Genomic DNA, 20264 nt, shown 5'->3' with positions numbered 1-20264 from the left:
AAACACTGAGTGAATGATTTTTTTATATCCTGCTGTTGTCCTTCTAAACTAATCTTGGGATTTTAAAGGCTTGACTCAGGGTTTTTAAATGTTTCAGACTATTGATCTTCTTGTTTTAGCTCATACTGCAAGGCAATATTTTTAAATAAATAAATGCTAAGCCTACGTCTTCCATAACTTCAACACAGCTCCACTGCTGCCACTGTCAAGTGCTCACCTAAAATGTTGGCCCTGAGCACTTTGTAGCTTCCGCTTTCACTGGTTTGTGCCAAGTTGCTGGCCTGTCCTGGAGACCTTCAGAAATTTCTCTTTGTTACTAATCCTAAAACAAGCATGGAAAAGATTGATACATTTGCCCAATAACTGCAGCATGTGAAGAACATTCTGTTTTTTGATGGAAACCACACCTGTCTTCGCTGAGCTCAGGTGTACAATTCTCTTCCAGCTTTGAGTTGTCTTTTGGACTTCGTTAAATTACTGGCTGAAACCCAGGAAATAATGCTGTCAGACAAGGAATATGCCAAGGGCAATCCCCAGGGTCTGTCCTCTTAGGTGGCAGTTTCCTCAGTCACCTGCAGGAGGTAATGACACATTTGGCACACACAGTTCTCATTAGTAAGGCTTTTCCCTCGAAGGTACACCCCATGGCACCATAAAAGTGATGCATCCCTTGGGAAACCCTTAACAATTCAGTTTGTAGACAGAAAGAAGATGGAAAAGCAAAAGCTTTACTAATGAAAATGTGCTTTCATTTTGATACAAAGGGACTCAAAATATTTGGAGCAAATGGAGTGCTCAGGAGGTCGTTGGTAGGGTACCACATGCACTAACAGTTTTTTGCAATGAACCTGAAAGATTAGGCCCAGTCTACAGGAGAAAGGTGATCCTTTCACCCCATGTAGTGCTTTCAAAGGAAGAGTTTGGATGACTCGTTTGACTCTCTGTGTCCTTGTGCATGACACCACCACACACTCTTACCCACACACCTAGGACCTCCATCCCATGAGACTTTTCCCGTGTCACCAGTGCTTTCCTTCTGCATCCCTCCCATGGTTTCTAATCTCACTGCATGCCAGCCCCCTCACAGCTTATCCCCTCTTCCCTCCCGCTCACCCTACAGGTGCAGGTTCCTACCTCTAGGCAACAGTTGGTGCTGCTTCCCATAAAACACTTGTGCAAACAGCCACTTGAAATGTTGCCCCCTGATTGGAGGGGTTCTCTGTAAGTCATGTATCTTCATTTACTTGGAATATTCTCTTTTGTGGAAGAAACTACAAAAAGTCTTGGCTGCCACCATGAAGAGTTTCTTGACGTTTTCTTGTGTGCCCATCTCTGCATACCTCTGTTTCTTGCCCTTTACATGCCCTTTGAACTCTGCATTTCTGGCTGGTGTTTTCTTTGATCTTGGTACACAACAGCATCCCAGATCTGTTTACAGTGACAGAAACAATAAATACCAGCAAAGAACCCATTCTAAGCTGAAGAGCAAGGACCAAAGATAGCACTGCCTTAGCAAAAATGGTTTACGATAGAAAGGCAGCTGCCATGTCTATTTTTTGTTCACAGGTTTTCCCTTGTGACTGTGCATGCGCTGTTGCCACATCTCCTTTAGCGGGACAAAAATCTTGCCTTTCTGTTGAAAGTATGATGTTCATCTGGATTGTATGTTGTCCTTCACTCTGAGACTGCCTCTTGCAGAGAGACACACCGCTCAGGCTGTTGAACCATTTTCTTATTCCTACGGATCCATTCCTTTTGCAGATCTGTGTCTGCATAAATACATGAGTATGACAGTGACTCCATTAACACAGCAATTGCTTGGAATCTGTTAGCATTCCATTTTAAATTTGATTTTTGACAGATTTATAACCAGACTGTAGAAATTAACTGCTGGAGGAAATGTGCCATTTAGTCTCAACATGAACACGTTTTATTTTTCTACATGGTTGTATTTTTTCTTACCAGACTTTTTTAGAGGCTAGAAAAATAACCTTATGCTTGTTTTAATGTGCTTCTTTTAAAGTGAAAAAAAAAACCGCCAACCTTTTCATAAACATTTAAAAACTGTCTGGCACAGTGACAAATGTTTATTGCATAGTCCTTTCTGATGTTTCCTGAGAACAGGTACTGATTAAACGACAGTTACTGTATCAGCACATTAAAAAATAACTTCACTGAAGAAGTAACAGCTGAATAAAATAAGGTTAGCAGGTAAATAAAATAAAGTGCCAGAACAAACAGTGCTATTGATAGATGGAAGGTAGTCCCTCCCATTGCAACAAATATACTACCATTACATTTTTACAAAACCAATTTGATAGCAGGTATTAAGGACAGCATTCCCTTTGCAGTAACCTGAAGTTTTGCCATGGAGTTTGCCAGTGAGCCCAAGGGGAAGTACTGCACACCTTTTAATGCAGATGGTGGAGAAGTCACAGGAGTGAGGGCAGAGGAGGGAGGGCAGGCTTGCTGGACTGGCTCTGGGTGGAAGAACCTGCTCCTCTGCACTCACAACTGCCATCCGCAGCAGTTCACAGAGGTCCTGGGCAGGGGTGGCAGTAATCACAGGCAGATTTCACCGGGGACACGCTGAGCTGATGCCCAGAGTTTGAAAAAAACTTTCAGGCTAGGAAACCTGAAATCTTTCGGTTTTGCCCCACTAGTCATGTTTTCTAGGCCATCCTTCTTTGCCTTTCTACTGATATGAGTATGTTTTCCCTGAGTACCATTTCATACAGACATTTTCAAACAGCACTATAAAAAGTGACAGTTTCATACCTAAAGGATGGAAATTAGGGAGGGAAATGAGAAAAGGTTCCCTTACTGCAGAAAACTATTCCTTTGATAGGAATTTCAAGTGCTTTCACAGTTTGCTGTAAAAGGACCCTGCTTACAGAGTCCAAAGGATCTTGCTACATCAAAGCACCTAATAACGTCTCTCTCCACCGCTGTCCTCTGGAGAGAGAAATGACAAGTAGGGAAGTGGTAAGGCTGTGTTTTTCAGAAAAGGCAGGTCCCATGGCTGTTCTGGCAGATAGCACAGTGGAAATTTCCGTGTGCATTTGGCCGGAGAAGATTTTTCTCCTTGGTCTCAGTGTGCAACTCCAAAACAGGCCAGGAGGATGGATCCTGTAGCAAAGCCTGCGTAAGAGACCCAGCAGCTCTGTCAAATGCTTTCTCATACCTTTTTTCAAGGGGAATGGTCCATTTCAAATGTAATGAATAAGCTTTAACAGGGAGAGAATAATTCTTTCTTCTTTTCTACCAGTTGTTTCTCAAAATTTGTTTTGAATTGTAAATCACCTTTAAAAAACATAAACTATCTGAGGCCTTGGAAATCTCTGCTGGAATACAAATAATAAAGTAAACATTAGGAAGGAAGCTGTCTTTGATAAGCATTCTTGTTCTTTATTTACCAGCCATATCTGCCAGTCTTACTGAGGTCCTTTCTTGTAATGCTTTCTTATCATAGATATCAAGGAGATACTTGGCAACCTAAGAGCAACCTTTCATGTTTTCTGAGAGAAGTTGCCTTTTCCATATCTCTGACTCTGAAATGGAGGTATATTTCTGTACTAGTCTGTGTTTCAAAGGGTGTTCCATGAGCCACCATTACATGGGAAGAGCCAATCTCTGCCACTCTGCTTTTCCTCACTACCCTCAGGGACCTCAGGCTGGTTAAAGAGACTGAGTTGTAATTGCCTTAGGGCCAGCACATCCCTTTCATACTTCAGGCTTCCAGTAGCTTCTTCTTACAGCCACCTACAGCAACAGATAGTCTTCTGTGTTTTGGGGATGGTGACCCGGGAGGGGACGTGCCCTTAATGACTTTGAAGATGTGCCTCAAAATCAATGAAAGCTTGTTTCATTGTGGAATTAATAAACTAGTAAATGTTTTTCACTGAAGAGTACACAATAGGAGACAGATTAATGCATGCCCAGGAATCCTGGACTGGACATTTAGAATTATTCAAGGGAAGGTTGCAGACACAGCTTCCTTTTGGAAACTTGTTTAACATGGGCTATTTCAGTGGACAAGCTTTGCCTTTAACAAAGCTAGACACTTAAGGCACCGTGCTGAAATCCATTCTACTTCAGAAAATCTTGTTAAAGACACCAAGGAAAAACATGGAAATGAATGTGACTATAAATTAAGCAGGTACTTGAGTGCTATCTTGAATTAATGTAGTCTGGCATGCTCAGTTTTAGGTATATTCTCCTGAAATGCTTTCCTGAAGTAGGGCTCCTGACAAGGATTATCATGTTGACTCTGTATGAAACATCATTTGTAATGGAAAGCTTACATGCTTCCTTTCAAAAGCTGCTGGATACTCTTTGCTGTCCCTGCATCTCTGTGAGCAGATATGACTAAAGAAGAGAAGAGATTTTGCACTTATCTGCAGAAATACAATTGGATACTTGAAATTAATAAGAAAAAAATCCTTCAGAGGAAAGAGCTGTAAGAACAGATTTTGACTGACCATGTTATAGTAGGATGGAAGTATTTCAATACTCAGTGTGACAAGGAAATAGTTATGTCACTATCACTATATACCCATCAAGGCAAACTTGTTGGTGCCAGGTGGAACCTGTAATATAATGCTCTGCCACAGTAACTTTTAGAAGCAGTAGGACAGCTCTGCTATCTGAGCTTGAGACTAACTACAGCTAATGAGAGTTAGAATTTTTATTATTATTTATTTTGGTATGGTGAACCACATGATCAACCCTCACGGAAAGTATGAGATGTGAACTGGAGAAGGAAAAAAATCCAGATTTTGCATGCCGAGGAAGGGAGAGCACTGTAAGCACAGCTGTACCTGCTGCCTCAGGAAACTTACTGCCATGCCAAACCTGCAGTTGGATTTGGGCATCTGGCAGGGTCTTAAGATAGTGTAAGGATTTCTCTCTGGGCAGTTCCTTGAAGGACAGCGATCTGCCTTCATAATCCTTGTAGTGATTGTGTGTTTGTCCTTTCAGTCCTGCCAAATGTTCATTTTTCCACTTTTTTTAAATTAAAAGTCTTTCTGAGTTAAAACCATTGTGTATGGTTGTTTCCTGTATGAAGAAATGATGCTGTTTGCATTAGGGTGCTCCCCGTGCTGCCTTGCAGAATCAGGGCATCTGAGACTTGAGAAAAGAGCCCAAGTTCTCTGCTTTATAGCTCAAGTCCAGTCCTCCTGCCAGGAGGAAGGTTTGCAGCTAGGTCCCATCGGTCACCTCTCCAGGCTATAATGCAACTGTAGGTAGTGCAATAGGCCCTTTCTCTTTGACTAGACAGGGTCATGATACCAACAGGAAAACATGACCTGCCCAGTGGTTTGGTGCAATCAGTTCTCCTGGGGTTGGTGTCTACACCCTGACATGCAGAAGAAGATGGCTTTTCACGTGTGCAACAGGTAATTTCTTTTCTTTATGCATTAGCTCTCCTAGCAGTGCACTGAAGGAGGAGTCCACTGTCTGGGCAGCTCTTGCTCTCTGAAGCTTCACTTCCTCTTTTAAGCCTTCTTTGCAGTTTCAAGGGCCTGCTCTCCATAGGCACTCTTGGTCCTTCCCCAGCAGTGTGAAGAGAGCCTGGTCAGGCTGTCTTTAGCATGTGTCACCTCTCGACCCTCCATGGTGAGCCAGATGCTGTGCAGGTCTTGCAGTCGCACGCCTGCCAACTGGGTCAGTCTGTTGGCCTATCGGGGAGGAAGTGATCGGGTGGTGCAGCGAGCTAAAGCGTCTGTCTTTTCATTTTGTTTTGGGTTTTTTTTTTCCCCCCTTTCCTTTGCTTTGCTAAGGGTGGATTTGTGAGGGGAAACTGCTGCCGAGTCGGTGTCATAGGGGGAAGAGGGACACGCTGCCTTGGTTCAGCAAGAGTTTATGTGCTCTCAATCTTTCCTGAAGTTTCTATCTTGCAGACCCAGCAATTTCCTGTTTCCTTCTTGCTGGCTCTGATCTTCATAGAGATAGTGCCAAAGTGAGAAAGCATTGTCTTAGGGCCAGAGAGTAATTCCACTAACTTGTAAGCACTTAATTCCAGCTGCTGGCAAAACAGCAGGCTCCTTAAATGATCTCCTATGAAGGTCCCAAGAATCTGTTACACTGCATGTTATTCGTGAAGAGAGAAGCTGAAAAAAATTTATAACTAGATTGAACAGACAGTTTAGAGTATGACATCACCAAAGCAATGTGAAAAATTCTGAGCAGCCCCATGAAACAGACCATAAATGCCTCCTATAGAGATTTGGTTTTTTTTTTTTCTGTGAGATTTATTTGTTGGTGTTGGTAGTTTTTTTAAACCTTTGGTATGTTCAGAGCTACAAGGATGCAGTTTCAGCTCTGGAACCGTTAAGTATGAAGAACATTAAATATGTCCTTCTATGCACCTGGTAAAATGGAAATTTTTGCCTGTCCAGAAAGGGACTAGTTTTTGATTGCTCTCAGGTTTTGGCTTCTGTTCTACTTGAAGGTACCCATATAGCTTTTTGCTGCCCACAGTTACGCTGGAACCAGCAGTTTTCCTCATTCAGTGCAGTACAGAAATGCTAAGGTTTTCTGCAGTCCAAGTACTTTGCAAGTCGGACTCACTGGGGAAGCTGGAGTGAGTCGAAAAGGCTCAGTACTCAGTGGAAAGAAAATGTAGAAGGTTTAACTGAGACACAGAGTGTTTAAGCGCTACAGCCAAGGTTACATGGGAAATCAATCTACTCTGCAGATCAGGGCTAGACATCTTTAAACTGCCCATCAGCAAGTCAAGAGGGAACTGGATTGTGCTTTTAAAGAAATTAATGAACTTCAAGTAAGGGAATGTGAGTTAGTAAAGCTGACTTTCTGCTGGGGCACACACTTCATCACCCCAAAACTCGCTTGTGTGTGCTCTTTTCCCCCTCCTCCTTTCCTTCTGCCCCTCCCTCCATCCATGCAGGTCCCTTCCTCTAACATTGGCATAAGCTGCAAGTAGGCTTTGCTCACACCTTAGTGTCAGAAAACAGTGATAAGCAGAAGTATTTATTCTGTTCCTCTCCAGTAATTTGCTCTTTTTGTTCACAAAAGGATACTGGAAAGGTCTCCACCTGCAGTCCAATAAGGTGACCTATGTACATCCTGTAAGTGGCCTTCCAGTGAGAATGGCAAACCTTCCTTTGAGCTGCAGCCGCCGCTTGACTTTGTCTCCTTTGAGTCATAAGCATCTACTAGTCACCTTGCACAACTTTGAGTGTGTCCTCTGATTTCATACCAGCTTTGCAGAAACTCAATTCAAAGAGACTTGGGTACTCTTCTGTTTATGATGCAATGCCCTTCCTTCTCAGTTTGTACTCAGAGATCCTTAGGGCTCCTCTCAGCAGGCTGCCTCACCTATGCAGGGTCTGGGAGTCCTGCTGCTGTAGCCCCTGAACTTCAGAGGATTTTTTGGAAAGGTTCTCTTGAGAGAGAGGAGGAGAATGTATTTCTCTGTTCCAGGACAAGAAAGAGTCAGAGATTCCCCAGGTAAGGTCAGAACTAAATGAAGTTGTGTCTGCTTGATATTAAATGATCCTAAGGTAGTTTTACAACAGTAATTCATGTTTTAGAGAGTAGCTTTTGAAAGATGCAATAGCTCCTATATTTCTTCTTGTTAATGGCTTTAGGCAGTTCCTGTAGATGGGAGCAAATCTTACTGTTTTTCAGTGCCATGTGAATATTTGCATTAGTGGGGACTTTGTTCATACTGACTGCAGTTGCTTTTTTAAGTGTGGTAGTTCTGCATTCAGGGAAGGACAAAAAAATGGTAGAGTATGCAGTGTTTTCAGATGTTATCTTCCGCATGGTATTTTCAAATTTCATTACAGAATGTAATTTAGTCCTTTCAGTAAGCTAGGGGTTTGGTATAGGACTCTAGAACAAACCAGTTTTTCTATCTTGTGCTTGTATAGCTGAAGAAAACATTACAGAAAAGAAAGGAGGCATGAATTTTGACTAGGTGAATAAAGAACAACACATAGATATGTGGTCTACAGCTGTGCTTTACCTCACCACTGCCGGTCATTCCCACTATACATCCTCCAAGCCCACGTCTGCTAGAGATGTATGGAAACACAGTGTTTTGGGGCTAGTTATGGGCTGTATGAAGTGGGCTCTGATGAACACCTGCTCCCAAACACCACATTTCTTCCGTTACGTGGCTTTAAGTGAAACCCAAAACCATAGTTAGTGTTTCATGTATTTAATTTGCAAAATAGACTAAGAGTGCATACACCGAATACTGGCAACATGCCATAAAAACTATGCATCCATCCTTTGCAAAGAAAAATTAATATCAGAATTAACTCACTGGAGACTTTTTCCTCCCCTCACCCAATGGAGTTACAAAGCTCAGGCAGTTTGGGACTACAGTGCCAGAGGGTCAGTAATGCAAAGAAAATTCTCACACAAGATTTATACAACACTTTTGAACATGTGATGCCAAAAACGTGGGTAGAGGCACTCCTCACAAATATGTGTAAAGCCCTTGTATCATGAGAATTCTCTGAGAGCTGCAGATTATTCCCATCTCTAGTAATCAGTTCAGAGCAATTGCTGCTATCCAAAGCTCACTTATGTGAGCTGGGAAAACTGTTACTTTGAAACTCCACAGTGATCTGCTTTTGAGTGAGCTGCTGCAAGACCATGAAAACAATTATAGATAGCTGCAAGCCCACTTGCTACTAGATTTACCTTTATAATTCAATTTAAAACATTCCATTAGCCAGCAGGGTAGCAAAATGGGTTTTTGTCAGAAACGCTGCAGATTATATTGCTTTTTTTCCCTTCCAAATTAATGCATTAGCTTTCTGAGCTCGAGGACATCCTCAGACCACTTGTCTCGCAGGTTGAAGTCTTTTAATGAAGTAAAGGGACACAATGGTGGATAGGCTATCAGCAGGGATAAGCTTAGCTGTGAGTTTAACTGTTAATTCTCACAAAAGCTTCAAAAGGTGCATTACTATATGGATGGGATTCACTTACCCACGTTTGCCACATCTTAGGTCCTGGTATGCCATAGCCTGTCATGTCAGGCATCTCATTTGGGATAACAATCCAGACTCCTTTCAAGCCGGTGAAGAAGGAAAGGCTCTTGCACAAGGCAAATCTTCCCATCCTAAGACTCATGTCAAGGGTAGTGGTCAACCCACTGTCATCAAGCATAGACGACCCTTCACCGCTGAGCTGATGGCAATCTGTTGGCCAGCCTTTTGTCAACATTGGGTGCAAAGTCCTGTTTGAACCAGTGCTAGCTGAAAGAGTGTCAGACTACTCTTAAAACATGACCCCTTTTCCTGCCTCTAGACAAGGCATAAATTTATCCTGGTCTGAGAAGTTATAAATCATGCTTTGAGGGGCCAGGAGAAAGGAATGTGTACTAGAGGAATTAGTACTCCATGTTTGCGTTTCATTAGCACCCAGAGGCCCCAGTCAAGATCAAGATCTGGGGAGATGTGACACAATAGGTGGGTGCAACAGTGAGAAGAAAGAGGGAGTTTGACTTTTGGAAGAGGTCATAAGAAGTTTTTTCCTGGCCTGTCAGAGGAGGGTACCCCATGCAAGCAAGGCGTCATGCAAGAAAAAAGAAGCTGGCATGCAGATGATTAATGGCAAAGGAAGGAAGTGGTATGAGAGGCATTAGCTGTACGGGCAGATGGGATTTTGGTGGAGTAAAAGGGGAGACTTAAATATCCCAGTCACTATCTCATGTCTTATTTAACAAGATAGCTAAAGCCACTTTGAAAATGGTGCAAGGCAAGGTGGCCCTTTCTCCCAAGTGTTGAGTACTAAAAATGCAATTTTACTTGGAAGATGATGCAAAACACATGAATATCAAATGTTGCAGGGACTACTTCATCCTTATTCTCAGAAAGAACTTGAAATGTGTAAGTGGTGTTTGTTGAAGGCCAGTGTGCTAAAAGCATATTTTCTTTGGATTCAGTGTGTGCAGCAAACAGTAGAACATCACACATCACCTACTATAAACATGGCCCTTTGGTGCCTTCATGTTAGAAAAGGCTTTGAATATCAGACAACTTTTGTGTAGGTGCTTGCAGCTTTCTAATCAACTCCAGTAGACTCAGTCAGTAGATAAAAGCATTGTTCCACCTCAGGGTAGAAGCTATCTTTCAGAAATGAAAATACTGGGATGTGTTCAGCACTCTAACAAAATTTCTTACTTCTATGTGTCTGGAGATGGCTAAACAAAAAACTTGCAGGAATCTTCCCACTTTTTTCAAGAGACACATAGTCACTTCACTTAGTTTAAGCCATTTAAAAAAATAGGGGCATATACTAAAGAGCTTAAACTTGCTTTCAGTCAAGGTAGGGAGACAGACACACCCATTGTGGGGATAAGTTGAGCTTCTACCTGTGAGAGGTGGAGAGTACCTTACTATTAAACAATTCAGTTTTAGGCAGATAAAGTCAAGGGAAATGAATAACCTGAATAACTTGCTATAGGTCACATATCCCATCAATGGCATGGTTCCTGAGCTGGGTACTGACTGGTGTCCGGGCTTCATGCATGCCTACTCTGTTTTGGCAGAATTTAGAGCAAAGCTTAGCCAACCTAGGGGGCAACCAGAAAGGGTAGTTTGGGTTTGCAGCTGCAGCCTAGCAGATACATGCCTGACTTAGGTTTAGCTCAGCTCATGGAGGTGGTTTTGCAGGCACAGAGCAGTGTGAGAGACTGAAAACATAATATGGCCTCCCCAACACTCCTGTTACTGTTAGCTAGTTTAGGACAACCTCAGCTAAATTCACCTTACCCTAGTGGTTACCAGCAATGGCTGCAGTGGGGATTTTGCTGAGTACTGTCTCTCCTACAGTGCTGCTCCCTTTGGTCAGAGCACTATCATTTCCTTGACAGACCCTGCATGGGCAATTCTAAAAGGCTGGGATTTCTCATCCTACCCTGTCAGCATCTTTAAAGGTTGCTAACCAAACCCTACTGCTGCCTTCTCCAGGTATTCCCTAACCACAGCAGAGGGTAAGCTAAAAAACACTGCAGGTACAGTGGTACTTCCATTTAATAGCAATTTAGACACCTAATGGTGTCTAGCAGCACTGGTGGCCCATAAATGTTAATGCTCCATGCAGATGAGCACATCTGCAGGAGATGCAAGGTTGGCCTCTGGATCAAAGACTCCTGTGGACCCAACGGTGACAATCATAATCGCACAAGGAAGGGACAATGCCTTCAACTCCCCTGTCCTCTCCCTCTCTACAGAGTCAAACCAGAGCAGCCACAGCTCTTGTTTATGAGAAGGGGAAGAGACATTCTGCATTCAGTCAGTCACCCCCTCCCCTGGGAAGAAGGCAGTGGCTGAACCAAAGTGAATTCAGTACTAAGGGGCTGAATCAGCATGGCGCCTCAGGTGAAACTCCACTGAAAAATGTATACTTCAAGGCAATGCCAGGAAAAAACCTCATCCAGGGCCTCATTTTATTGGGCACTATATCAGCAGTCTGAAATGACTCACACCCCAAAATCACTTGAATGCAATTAATGCAATATAAGTAACTGCACATAAATTACACATTTTTAATGAAGCATACATCACTTGCAGAAACTTAAGGACAGGGCTAGTGAAATCCTCCCTTCCTCCCAGGCTGGGTGTGGGGTACTGTATCTCTGAGGAATGCATTTAAACTCCAGCCCCTGTGTCAATCAACGAAACACAGTGTCAGTAATTAGCGCTTGTGGTAGCAGCAGATAGAGAGCTCAGAGGACTTGACAGATCCTCCCTGGCCTTACTTCTTCTCTCACATACAAGTAAAGTTACCAGTCAGGAGGGAAAACTAAGCCAATCTGATCCATATTTTCACTCTTGTCTTTTCCAGCCACTTCCACATCTACAACGGGGACAAGTCATCTCACGAAATGTGACGTAAAGCAGAAAGCCTTCTGTGTAAATGGGGGAGAGTGTTACATGGTTAAAGACCTTCCAAACCCGCCAAGATACCTGTGCAGGTAAGAAAACCTATTTGCATACTTTGGTGGAGCCACTAGGTTCCAGAAATGCTTTTTTCTTTAAAGGAGCACCTGAACAATTTCTTCTCCTGTGCTTGCAGCTTTAGATATTTCTTCATTTTTAAGTATGTGTGTGTGAAAATAACCTACCAAGAATGACCTCTGTGTTCTATATATGAGGCACAACAGAGGCTAACCAGGAAATCTTCCCATGTGATACTGGCACAGCAAGCCCCACTGATGTTTACATGGTATGAAGACACACAACTTGAGCCTTTTGTTAGAAATAATGAAATAGATGCTGTAAACTAAATGCACTGCAAATAGCGAAAATAGATGTGTGGATAACTGCATTGGATAAGTACCCTTTATACAGGACAAACTGGTTATTTTTGTTGTCTGCTGTAGTAACTGAATGCTTTCTGATGAGACCGGATTCACAACTGGAGTTTTGCTGTTGTGTTTAACTGCATAAAAAACAATTAATGTCATGGTAATTGGTGGAAGTTACTATTTCCTGTGAGGATCTTGACTCAGAAAGTCCTATGTGTGTGGTTTTAAGGGTGTGCTTGTGCACCTTTCTCAAATGTTGGCCTGTGCTGTATCAGGCTGTTGCAATAGTCCATCATGTTGAAGAATATCCATGAAGAGCTACAGCACTGGAGTCCACCTCCTGCCTGGCAGTGCATCATATAGCATTTACCTCTGGAGCTGAACTAGTTGTAGTGAGTTGCTGCATCTCTCTGGCTTGAGAGGAAACTCAGCATTTAAACCTTGGGAAGCATCCTTGGGACCCAGCAGGACTGAGTGGAAAGGGGACACTTCCATGAGGGTGTTGCTGTTTTTCAGACAGACAAGAGACAGTTGTCAGTAAAGACTGTCATCTGCTGTAACTGCGTAGATTTTCAGTCTTCTAGGTTGAAAACTCAAACAACGCTAATTGTAAAGATGATTCTGGTGGGTGAGTTAGGTGACGGTCTATGAAGATTTCATTAGGCCGGGCAGGCATAGACTGCTTGACTCTGCTGTTAGATTAAAAAAAAAAAAAAAAAAAAGAAAAAGATAAAAAGATCCACAAGCACCAAACCCCACAATGTTCTTTACTTTTGAGTTTTCTTTTTTTTTGTATAAGGCTGTTACCTGTCTTTATGAGCTTTGTTTTCCTTTGGTTTCTCGCACATTTCTCTGTTGCTGGAAGTGATTAATATTTCATTGATTCTAGAATCATTTTTAGCTGAAGTCAATATGGAAAGATTACTGGCTCTGCTGGGTTTGATTCTTTTCTGAGAGAGAGAGAAAGATTTGTGTTAAATTTACATGACCTTTATAAGCCAGCTGTGCAAGATGAGCATTTGCTATGACTCTCCAGGGCATGTACGAGAGCCTACCTGCCTGTTTCAACTTCCTAGCTGCTCAGAAAACTCTGGGCCAGCAGAGTTGAGCATCTAGCAGACTTGCTAATAACTTGCATTGTCTTGACAATTTCAGAGGTATCCCATTTTCACTGGCATGGGGACTTTCTTTTTTAATTCAGATATCTGACTGTGCTTCTTCTATGATGTTATAGATTGGCTAATTTTTAAAATGTCTCAGAGATGCTTGAATGAACTGGGGATTTTTTTCCCTCTTGTAGACAAGAAATAACATTTAATTCTGGGGCTGGAGTTGAAAGAAAAGGCAATTCCAATATTTGGCAGATGTGCTTCTCTCTGGGTGGCCCAAGACCTATTTGGAAAAAGCATCAGAGCTGCAAAATCAGACAGGGTAAATCTCATATACAGCAAGGCAGTGGAAAAGGATTCTTATCCTAAGGACAGTCAGAGCCACCGTTATTTTGCAGGGCCTTTTGCTATGCCCTCTAATGCTTGCCAGAACTGAAACTTTATGTTGTAGAGCAAAACAGGACACAATACAGCCAAGTAAGAAATGAAAGTGTGAATACTTGAAAGTGGGTGTACTGGGAAACTAAAGAGACAAAATACAGTTCTCTTCTTATTTCATTAAAAATACAGATGTCTACTTTTAATTCTAGTATTCCAGTGTTAATTAAAATAAGTACCTAACCAGTACACATTGCCTTCATTGTTCTGAGAAAATAAATCTTCCCCCAGAACATGCCTGTGGAAACAGAATGCTTGAAATATGGTACTTGCTCTTCATATTTCTGCCTCAGTAGCAAGTTCACATTTTTCCATATGGTCCATCTGTTGAGAGCAAAAACAAAATTTCTAAAGCATGAGCCATATCATTCTAAATTGGTTTTATCCCTAACCAAAAAGACATGAGTCAGATTCACAACCACCACGGAATTTTCCAAGTGATATCTCTGGTTTTGTAAACCCCCTGTTCTATTATAAAAAAGGAGCTCCTAAATCCATCTTCTGTTAAAATCTAGCTATGTATTTAAAAAAATGTGGTTTGTAAAATGCACAGTATAATGATCCAGACTGGATCAGATCTTGCTCTCATGGATGCTGGTGTGAACATCAAAAAAATTTCCGGCTTTGAAGAGGTAACCATGTGACATACCCAAGAAATGGGTGAAGACACAGTAATGCATTGTACTGCTACATCTGTGGTAGCATACATGTTCACTACATGTATTTTAATTATGGCCCCAGACTGAACAAAACAATCTCAAAATATTAAAGTTGAAAAGGAAGTTTTGAGACTACTTAAACTACTGTATAAAATTTTCAGAAGTTTCATAGGAGTATGAGTTACATTTTGAAAACACCATAGACTTTGGAAGCCTGGATGTTAGTGGCTTCCTATGAGGCTGAGGTTCCTAAGTCATTTCTGTTCATTTGGAAATGTGTCCCCAACTTCCCTGAAGACAAAAAATCAGGATTCCTAGCGTATGCTTCTTGCTTGAAGAAAAATCTATATGAATATAATATCTGTTATGCTTTTAGAATGTTCTTTTGAAGTATCCTACCATGAAGGCCTTGCTGGTCTCACTAATTGATTCCTTACTCACAGAGATCATCTTTTCTACTGCTTCTGTTGTTACTGAAGAAGTGAATTTACGTCCAAATTTCACTGGATGAAAATAATGCTTCTTTCTAATAGAAGGATGCTGCTTCTTTTCTTAACAGCAAAAGAGTGAATTACGTACTTTTTAACTATACAGACATTTTCTATATCTGTCATCCTGTAAAGGCCTTGGTGGAATAGAAATTTACAGAAGGTTCTTGAAAACAGCAAAAAGAGAAAATTTGTTTTCATTATGCTAGCAAAAGTTCCAGAGATATTAATTCACCAGGCAAGGTAGAAATACTAGCTCTGACTATAGGCTATGAAATGGACTATTAAATATGGAAGTGTACTGCACTTCCCATGAAAAAAAAAACATTCCCCCATAATGCATTTGCTTACAGTCAGTGGATGAGATGGAAATGTGAGGTCCTGATGCATTCAGCCATTCCTCTCCTGCTGAAAACAGTTTGATAATATGCATTCAATGTTCTGAGAAGTGCCTTCTGAACTGCTCTTTGCAACTAATATTTGTAGAAGAAAAAGGCAATTATTTTAGTATACGTGGTTTAGTATTGTAATTTCACCCAGTTAATACAATAAATAAATAGTCCTAGTAGCCTTTCTTTCAGGCAGAAAGGAAATTATAAGGCTCTTGCAGTACAAATGTGCACTTGTTCCTCTGAGTTGCTTGGCTCCAGCTTTTGCTAGTGTCATGAAAGAAAATGGTACATGGGTAATGAACTAGAAAAGAAAGACACAACAAGAAATAATGTCTGGAAACTTCAAGTAGGACAAGTTGTTTTGAAAACTACACCATCACAAGCTGTTTGAAAAAGCACAGTCTACAGTAAACAACCTGCCAAACAGCAGTGGAAACAGTGCTGCACTGCATGTCTGAGCAATAAAATGCCTTTAGCGTTCACACGTAATCATAAGCGGACCGGCTCATCTTGGCTCGCATCTCGGCTGGCCCACCCTGGACCCATTTTCAGCAGCAGGTGCTGCAGTCCATTTGCTGACAACAGTTTCAGAGTGAGTATAAACACACCTGAACTATTTTCAGCGCCATCTCAACAGGGCTGACCCTGCTCAGTCTGGAAGCGATTTCAGCATTGTCTGCACCAGTGCTCGAGTTGTTTTCATCACCTCCACAGCTGCACCAACATCTGAACACAAGCACAAGCAACCACCACAAGCCAGAAGCAGGAGCAAAGCCTGAGGCTTTTAATCAGCAGCATGTTCACTGGGATTGTGTAGGGTTGAGCCTGATGAACAACATGTAGAGGTCCCTGTGAAATGAAAGCCAATGCGGGTGTGAATGCCAGCTTTCCCAGGATGGATATTTAACAAGATGACCATAGTGCAAAATAAAACTGAAATCGCAGGGATGAAACATTTTTACTCTCATTCAGAAACACAGACCAAAATGCTTTCTATCAAAGGCACAGAAAGTCTTCTATCATGCCCAGCAATATCACCCTTTCATGACAGTTATCCTTGTTGCATTTTTCTCAACTAATATAGCTGTGGAGACTCACTGGAATCTCTCCACACTGGGTACTTATCAAAAGATGCGACCTTGGCTCTGAAGAACATAAACTCCCTTAATAAAAAAATATATCATTACAGGAAATCATCTCCAAAGACTAATCTGCAGATCCTCAAAATATACCTTTATTATACAAAAATAATCCCTGCATGGTTTATTTGAACAAGATACTAGTGTTTATGCCTGACACTGGTCTTCTGCCAAAGTGCTTTTCCGAAGTCCCACTTTTACAAGGGCAGCACCCCTGACCCTTAGCTCTAGAAGCAATTGTGGAAGAGTGGAATTAAAAAAAATCACTACAGCTTTCAATGCACATGAAACTTGGATGGCTAGAAGAGGTAGAGGATTGTTCTGAACAACATGCATTAGGAAATAAGAAGGCTCTTCAGCTCCTGGCAAGTAAATGATGGAACAGTTTGAAAAGGAGGCTAGCACCATATTGGCAGCAACATAAAAAGAAGGGAAGATTCTTTCACCATGGCAAACTCGTGAAGAGCATCAGAAAGACAAGTGGAGGTATATTCTAGGAAGCAGATATTCGGTAATTTCAGGTTACACACTGAGTAAGAGTGGATAGAAGATAGACGAGGCAAGAAGATTGACGTCTGTAGATGTTTAGTGTGGTGGACAGTCATTCACACTTATGTCTGAAACACAGGAACCTGCATTGCTACGACGATATTTTGGGAAGATACACCTTAGCTCTGTCCGAAAATGGAGAATAAAGGTGAAGGAAGAATTGGCAGCCAACAGCAGAAGAAAAGACAGTCAAAGTACAAAAGAGAAGTTTGTTCACTATGACCAAGGGGAAAGCTGCAGGGAAGTTTTCCATGGAAGAGCTTATGAACTGAAAGGGTGGACAGCTGTGGGGCTTCAAATTTTGAGAGCACCTCTGCCTTCTTGTCTTACTTATTGACTGGTCTGACTATTTTTCCATTTGTCAGCCATGTTGAATATATTTCCTGCCTTTGGGTTTGAGTTTGTCTTCTCGCTTCTTGGAATTTTTTTGGCTTTTCTGTGATTGCTGTTTTAACTATCCCCCTTCAAAGGAAATTTCTAGAAGACACACCATGCCATTACAGAAATAAGGGAATCATGGTATTTTCATAGATTTTATGTGACAGGTGAAAGCAATAGTGCAAATTGCTGTTATACACTGCATTGCAAATTTTAAAAAAACTCAATCTGGTACCTTCGTGAGGTGGAATAAGCAATGAGCTGATATACATTTTTGCTAGCCCTGATTTTTCTGTATTTTTCAAAACAGACAAGCAAAAAGACTTCCTAGATTTTTTTCTCTGGTGGATTTTTGTTGTAAATTTTGCGAAGTGTTATCTTCTGGAAAGGTTACACTTTCTTGCCCCTTGTCTGATCATTTTTCACTAACACCTAACCAGGAGGTCACTTAATGCACTCCCGTCTCCATAGGCCAGAAGATGTCAGTCTGTTAGTGCAGTGGTTTTGGTGTACTATTGCTTATCACGTTTTTGCCCTTTAGGTGCCAACCTGGATTCACTGGAGCAAGATGTACTGAAACTCTGCCCATGAAAATCCAAAACCAAGAAAGTATGTTAAAATAATCTGAACTTTGCTTTCTTCCCCAACTACAGCAACAAAATCAATAGTACTTGGTGTTTTCACAGTTCAGCTGGAACTGGCCTCTTTACGCACTTATTTATGACCTGATTCTCTAAAGTAAAATCTGTACAACATGACATTATTGACCCCCAAAATGTTTCTCATTTGTGTGATTTTTGATCTTTCCATCCGTTCGCAGATGCATTTGTATTGCACGTATCAGCAGCTTTCTTGTTTGGGAGACTGCTGTAAAGTGCAACCCTAAAAGAGCAAACTCATGGAGATGAGTGATGTACAGATCATGTGTCCTCGCTGACTTGCGGAAAGCGCATCCTAAAAGCAATTTGGGAATTTGGAATGGTGAATTTCTGTCTCACATCTCGAAACACACTTTGATCTGGATTGGTTTGGTTTTGGCTTGTTTTTCAGGGGGGGATTTCTTTTCATTTCCACAGAGCAAATGAGTTGCTCTCAACGTCTTGAGCCATTTTCACATGGTAAACCGAGATTCAGTTTCTGAAAGTGAACTCACCAAGTCATATCAGTTCACACTGAAGGAGCTTCTTTCTTAGCATATATTCACCTCTTCTCTTTTCTCTGTTTTTTCTCTACCATTTTTTTTTGTTTGTTTTTCCTCTCAGGTGCCCAAATGAATTTACTGGTGATCGCTGCCAAAACTACGTAATGGCCAGCTTCTACAGTACGTCCACTACCTTTCTGTCTGTGCCGCAGTAGAAGCATGCTAAATTGGTGCTGCTTTCTTGTCGCTGCATCTTTCCTCCAGTTTTTTTTTTTTATCTACACTAGATTTGTTGCCTAAGGCCTAATATTGATTGTCTCTGCCTGTTGCATGAAAATTATAACAAAAAGCAATTGCAATACTCTCCTGGATTGTTTGGCATTGAGGTTATGGGGAAATGCAAGACCTAGGAACGCTGTGAAATTAACACTGAATGGTGTGATATGGACTCCCCACTGACATCAAGCAGTAAAAGTGCAAAAATTATGTTTTCAAAGTCTCACATTTTATTTGCTACAAAAGGCTTATGAGCCGCTATATAGGGCAGTACTCCCCCAACAAAGGGACAGGTAGTTAATCCTCTACTTGCATATGAGATTTCTTTCAGATCTAAAATTTAAAGGTAATTGACATGCTTACGTCATTTCTAATGAGCACATGCCAAACAGGATCAAAGTGTTCTTCCTCCTCATTGTCCGAGTTTCAGGGGAAAGAGCACAGAATGAAAAAGAAAAGGGGGAGAGACAGCATAAACAATGGGGTCTGATATATTTATTTGTGGGTAACAGGTGCAAGACATCAGGTATTTCAGAGCCACATTCATTGGCCAAAGAAATGTAACAGACAGACACACACACACAGAGAACTCTGTGTCATACTGCTGGTAGAATCAGCACTGCAGTCACATATTTCATAAGCTTTCATGTGGATGGACGGGTTAATTATTATTACTTGTCAGGGAGGAAACAGAAAATACACTGAATATTTATTTTCTCTCATTGGCTATAGAAAAGTCAAAGGTAACATATAAGAAAATTGCTTACATCTTACATTTTAATGCATGTGTACTATTCGCAATTAATTGTTGCTGGCATCAGAAAGTACGGTGATCTAAGAGGAGTATTATAGGAACTAATTTTTGATGGATCACTTGCCAGCACAGGAAGATTTCAGAGACTATATGCTAGCTTAATTTAATTTCCATTAGTATATAGGACAAAAAGCTGTTAGCATGTGCTGGACATTTTGGAGCCTGAGGAGATGCATAGATTTCTCTTATACTGATGGATGAAAAATCTCGATACATAATTCATACTGCCCATCATGGAAGCTACCCATGTAAATCCCAAGGGTGCTGACTGGAGACAAAACCTTCCAGCATTCAAGTGTGTATTTTATGCCCTGTTTTAAAAGCTTTATTAGTGTGAGTTATTTTTAAAAAACCTCTGGTAACTATGGATTTGAAAATTTTTATTCTGTTACAGTGTGTAAGTTTACCAAATAACAGATTTAAATGGCCTTTTCTGTGTCTTGTGGTGAAAAGTGCAGGTAAAATATAAGTTCCATTGTTTGCTGCTGAATTTACCCTGAAAACTGTGGAAGAATTGTATGGTGATCATAAATTCATTTTTCTACCCGAGGGAAAAAAAAAAAAGGTTTAAGTGAGTTTGTGAGTT

At 41.2% G+C, this 20264-nt stretch overlaps 1 protein-coding gene across 12 annotated transcripts in view; it reads left to right on the top strand.

The window, feature by feature from the left end:
* The window catches only part of NRG1 (neuregulin 1), a 183960-nt gene that overhangs the window by 139035 nt on the left and 24661 nt on the right, over positions 1-20264 (top strand). For 6 of the 12 annotated variants that reach the window (XM_075080072.1, XM_075080068.1, XM_075080077.1 and 3 more), the window contains 2 exons: positions 11833-11962; positions 17989-18056. In XM_075080072.1, the coding sequence (XP_074936173.1) occupies positions 11833-11962; positions 17989-18056 (198 nt within the window). Of the gene's footprint in view, positions 1-11832; positions 11963-17988; positions 18057-18709; positions 18769-20264 lie in introns of those variants that run through there. The other 6 variants (XM_075080078.1, XM_075080075.1, XM_075080073.1 and 3 more) reach the window with 2 other exon arrangements.

This window comes from Phalacrocorax aristotelis, chromosome Z (genome assembly GCF_949628215.1).
Source record: "Phalacrocorax aristotelis chromosome Z, bGulAri2.1, whole genome shotgun sequence".
NCBI classification, from domain to species: Eukaryota; Metazoa; Chordata; class Aves; order Suliformes; family Phalacrocoracidae; genus Phalacrocorax; species Phalacrocorax aristotelis.
Note: the sequence above shows the minus strand (reverse complement) of the source record. Positions and strands in the feature narration are given on the sequence as shown.